A 5494-nucleotide genomic window follows, 5' to 3' on the forward strand; every position below is an offset into this window, starting at 1 on the left:
TTCACTCTGTGCATACAAAATGACAATAAAGTTAGTCTAAGTCTAAATTTACTATTTTAAATTTATAAAAAAGAGAATAAATACACATGTACATGTTGGGACATAACTGATAATCATTTTATTTTAATCATCTGTGAAAAAAATGCTAAAACAGGAACAGGTCAAACTGGACATGTATAGTGATATATGTTTTGTTACATTGATGACCCTTTCTGTTTTTTACCAGTCCATTGCTATAACATTTACATTGTATCTTTTAAGGGGTACATTTTAATACATGTACAAAACAAATTATTTTCGTAACCCTAAAAAGACTGTTGTGCTATACATTTTAACATTAAACATGTTAAAATGGAGAAAAAAAAAAATCATAAAATAAAACAACTGATTGAAAAATTTTAATTCCCAAGTACAGTAAAATGTATGATAATGTATGTAGATAAATAGTCATCATTTAAAAAAGTGAACACAAGCTTGACCTCCAAAGTTTTAAACACAAAAGATTATGAAAATTGTGAACGATCACTAAATATTCTACAAAATTAGACCTAATGTTAGCGTTATGGAACTATTCAAAGTAAAAATTTATTCAACATACAATCCTGCTAAAACTACAGAAGAGGATTGAAACATAAAAAAAGTTAACTGATTTTTTAAATATTATTTCAGTTTAATATAGGAAAAAAGTCAGAATTCTGACTTAATCTTAGAATTTTGGATCTTAATGTAGATGGTCACCATGAAGGAAGAGATGTGGAGCACTCAGCTTCACTGACAAAGATGTGAGTTGTTTGGGAGGGCCAGTAACACCTTGGTGGAAAATGACAGAATTAGGCGACTATTTACATGCCCGAGGGGTCCCTGGTGATGCTATTTCATTAATGGAAGAGCAAAAGGTAATTAAAACAAGAGAGCTAGTCTATAAAACAGACATGGCTACAGCTTGATGCTAACGTGTCTGTTAGCTGTCAGAATTCAGACAGAATTCTGAGGTTAAAGTCGGAATTCTGAGGTTAAAGCCAAATTTGTGTGGAAAAAGTCGGAATTCTAGGATTAAAGTCAGAATTGTGAAAAAAAGTCAGAATTCTGACTTTTTCTCAGAATTCTGACTTTTTTTCACAAAAGTGTCTCTTAAAGTCAGAATTCTGAGATTAAAGTCAGAATTGTGAAGGAAAAAAGTCAGAATTCTGAGATTAAAGTCAGAATTGTGAGGAAAAAAGTCAGAATTCTGAGATTAAAGTCAGAATTGTGAGGAAAAAAGTCAGAATCCTGAGATTAAATTCAGAATTCACAGATTAAAGTCAGAATTCTAGGACTAGAATCAGAATTGTGGAAAAAAAGTCAGAATTCTGAGATTAAGGTCAGAATTCTGAGGAAAAAAGTCGGAATTCTGTGATTAAAGTCAGAATTGTGAGATTAAAGTCAGAATTATGAGATTAAAGTCAGAATTATGACTTTTTTCTCATGCTACATTGAAATAAAATTTTAAAATCAGTAAAAAATTGTATAATTTTTGAGTTAGTCTAAGTCTAGATTTACTATTTTAAATCTATCCTCCTCCAGATAAAGCCCCATGTGTGAATGAATAAATAAATAAAGTCTGTTTACTCCACTGCCTCTTCCACACACACGTTCAGCACGTAGGTCGAAGCGTGATGACGTCGCCTCCGTTGAAGTCGACGCTGATTGAGTGAAGTTGTTTGGGCTGTGCAGCAGCGAAGAGTAGTGTTGAAAGGGCTTCAGTCCATGTTGCTGCTCCTGGGGCGCTCGGTTCCGCTGCTTCTCACCCGTACAGTCACCTCCTGTCCATCCGCGCTACCGAAGCCCAGTTGGATCAGTTCCGTGTTGATAAAGCTCGGACAAATAAACGGAGCTCCACACATTTCCCTCTTCAGTAGCGCAAGCGGCCAAAATACAGGAACCATGCCCGAAAGAAGGCCCTTCGTGCGGTTACCTACTGACGTTTACCCTGTCAACTACGGCTTATGTCTGAGGCCGGACCTGATCGACTTCACGTTTGACGGCAAGCTAGAGGCACAAGTGGAGGTGGGTAGTATCAGGGCTCCTGGCTGCAGACATGGAGGATGTTGTCTGAGCCTGTCTGGCAGGGATTTTGTTATGTAATCTGACCAGCTAACGTTGCCACTTGCTAGCCCATTTATCGTATTTCACTGGTCACGAGAAACTTAGCTAGCCCGCTAGCCGCTGCTCTAGGGTTGCATTAGCTTTAACGGTCATCAGCTAAAGGTTGCTGCTAACGCTAAGTCCAAAAGCGGGACATAGGGAAGCAGCAAAGACACCGCTGTATATTATTAACAGGCTAGTCTCATTAGCTAACACTGCTGAGCAGAGCTGCATTATCATGTTAGCATAGCCAACTGCTTCAATATCTTCTAAGTTAGCATCTGCTAACAGGTTTTTGTTGTACTTTCAATGTCGGAGCTGTTTAATTTGGCGTTAAAATGTTATAAAACTGCCGGTTTCTTTAATAAGGATAATTAAAGCTGCAAAGAGCAGGTTATAGCTAGCTAACAGTCAAGTGTTTGCTAAATCATGGCAACATGGTGTCACCCCCTCCCACTTGCACATCCAGTCTGACAGTTATCCTTTTTCACAACAGCACATTTATAGCTGTTGTGAAATATGCAAAAACTCAAAGGTTCTGACAAATGCTTTTGCTAAGTGTTTATTTCTTTAATCCTCTTTTTTTTTTGTACATGTGGCATAATGTTCCACACTGAAAAAGTGTTGCTAAGATAATTATTTTTATATGATTTGTGACTTTCTATATAATAAATGAGAATTACGTTTATTCCAATAATGGGATGTTTGAAAATATACTTTTATAACCACTATATGTGGTGTTCACTTCCGGCTTTTGGGAGGCCACCTGTGCAAACACCTGTCCCTGGTTGTAAACACTCCCTCACTGCTTATTAACAGCAAAGTCTAACCCACCAAATCATTTCCATTTGTGATCACGTGGTTTTTGCACATATCTCTAATAACTAGCTGTGTTTCGGAAATGTGTTCAAACCTCTTAGATTCATAAACCAAGACTTTTTGTGAATACTTTGGTGCATTTTAAAGATGTTTGTGAGGCACTGAGATGAAGTAGTTAAATAAATAAATGTGAGTTGGAAGGAAAATTAAAGCCTTTATTTTTTGTAAATGCTAAAATGTGTAACTTACACTTATGCAATATATCTGTGACATAGAATATGGTGCAGATTTGCGTCTAGGTGAGGTGAGGGGCAGCCCAGAAGTTACTGGTAACTGGAGGAGCTGCAGCTGAGATCAGCACATCTATTGACAGGAGAACTGCTAGGTGGCCAGCTCTACAAAGCACAGCTGTTTGGAAGAGGGGCAAGAAGAAAGCAACAAAAGGTCCCGTTTGTGTTTTACCGCCATCTATAGAGGGATGTATGGAGGAAGCTCTTGGTGACAGTGTCATGCTGGTGGCATGCTTTCTATCTGCAGTGACAGGGACATTGGTTAAAGGCAATGGAGATGAAAGGACCAGAAAACAGCAGCAGCACACCATACTTTCTGCTTTTGAAATAGTTTTCACAATCTTTTAAAGAGGACTTTCAGGGTTATCCATGATGTCCTTCTTTTTCCACAGTACGCCCTAGGACGTCCTCTATCAGTTTCTCCAGCCTTTAAAGTCACTGGCTGTGATGCTGCTGCCCCACCGGATGACAAGAGCAGTGATTACACTCCACAGGAGATTATAGGAGATCTGGGACTTCTTGTTTTAAACACTAAAGAAGTTAAAGTTCCTTAAGGACTACAGTCTGCTTTGTCTCTTCTTGTCTACTTTTTCTTTCTCTTCATATTTAAGATCAGAACTTTTTATCCCCGCTACATGTAACCAAGTGTTCCAAATGTTCTCGGCGTTTTGTCCCACAGTGATCAGTCATCTGTTTGCAAATGATCATGGTTGTTAGTGTAGGTATGATGCATAGAGGGGGAAAAGTAGTGGTGAGGGTACGGCCCCCTGTGGTTCTCCTCCGCTGCTGCCTACTGGGACTTCATGACCCTTTAGTTTCTTAAGCTGCGTTCTGTTTAGCTATTCACTGATCTCCTTTGGTGTTTTCTGTTGATTCTGACATCATAAATCAGACTGAACTGTATTAAACTCAGTGGAGGAATCCAAGATGGCTGTCCCCAGGGCCTCCTGCTTTTTCAGGATGACAGCCTGTTAATGCAGGTGTCTCATGGCGCCATCAGCTTCATAGTTGTCCTTGATCAGGACCCTGACGGTGTGTGATGTCAGAGCAACAGATCTATAGTTACTAGGGACATGAAACTTTCTTATAAGGATTAGGAGGTGTGAATACATTTGAATGAGACGCTATAGAACGGAGGCCGCAAACAGGGGGTACGCGACCCCTAGGNCTGTTTGCAAATGATCATGGTTGTTAGTGTAGGTATGATGCATAGAGGGGGAAAAGTAGTGGTGAGGGTACGGCCCCCTGTGGTTCTCCTCCGCTGCTGCCTACTGGGACTTCATGACCCTTTAGTTTCTTAAGCTGCGTTCTGTTTAGCTATTCACTGATCTCCTTTGGTGTTTTCTGTTGATTCTGACATCATAAATCAGACTGAACTGTATTAAACTCAGTGGAGGAATCCAAGATGGCTGTCCCCAGGGCCTCCTGCTTTTTCAGGATGACAGCCTGTAAATGCAGGTGTGTCATGGCACCATCAGCTTCACAGTTGTCCTGAAAGGTGATTGGTTGATCAGGACCCTGACGGTGTGTGATGTCAGAGCAACAGATCTATAGTTACTAGGGACATGAAACTTTCTTATAAGGATTAGGAGGTGTGAATACATTTGAATGAGACGCTATAGAACGGAGGCCGCAAACAGGGGGTACGCGACCCCTAGGGGGTCTGAGGAGGTACTGCATGGGAGTCGCGGAAGTTTTGGTTGAATAGACTTTTTATATTCCCCCCTGCAATTATTTCCAATAATTGAAATGTTTTTAAATAAACATTAACATGAATGTAGTAAGATAAATGGAGGCAGAAGATGTCTTTCAGTCATCAATGCACACATTCAGCGACACACAGGAGCTCTTTCAATCTGGGCACCATTTCATTCACAACATCTGTCCCATCAACCAGGAATCAGAATCAAAAATACTTTAATAATCCCCCTTTCATTACATGACTCCATCTGTAATAGAGTGACTATAAAACCAGTTTGATATAACACAATTTCATACTATATATATATATATATATATAATTAGGCGGTCCCTGCTCCATCTCGCCATCAGTTTGGGGGTCCTTGGCCTGGAAAACTTTGAAGACCCCTGCTATAGAACATCATAACTTTATTCTACTTAATTTGTTTGTGAATGCTAGAAAGTTCTCCTTAAAATTAAACTTTTTATGATTCTTTCATTCCAGATTTGTTTTCAACAGTTTTAAGATAAAACCAAAGAAACAGTTTTGTTTAAAGCAGCTTTTTGAGAGCAGAACCAAT

At 39.3% G+C, this 5494-nt stretch overlaps 1 protein-coding gene across 1 annotated transcript in view; it reads left to right on the forward strand.

Annotated features, from left to right (window-relative positions):
• Positions 1–1698: 1698 nt before the first annotated feature.
• Positions 1699–5494, forward strand: part of LOC107098842 (puromycin-sensitive aminopeptidase) — a 29055-nt gene continuing 25259 nt past the window's right edge. Inside the window, exon 1 of the mRNA XM_015396701.1 lies at positions 1699–2046. Coding sequence (XP_015252187.1) covers positions 1747–2046 — 300 coding nt within the window. The 5' untranslated portion in view covers positions 1699–1746. The remainder of the gene's footprint in view (positions 2047–5494) is intronic.

This window comes from Cyprinodon variegatus, unplaced genomic scaffold (genome assembly GCF_000732505.1).
Source record: "Cyprinodon variegatus isolate N-32 unplaced genomic scaffold, C_variegatus-1.0 Scaffold815, whole genome shotgun sequence".
Lineage (NCBI taxonomy): Eukaryota > Metazoa > Chordata > Actinopteri > Cyprinodontiformes > Cyprinodontidae > Cyprinodon > Cyprinodon variegatus.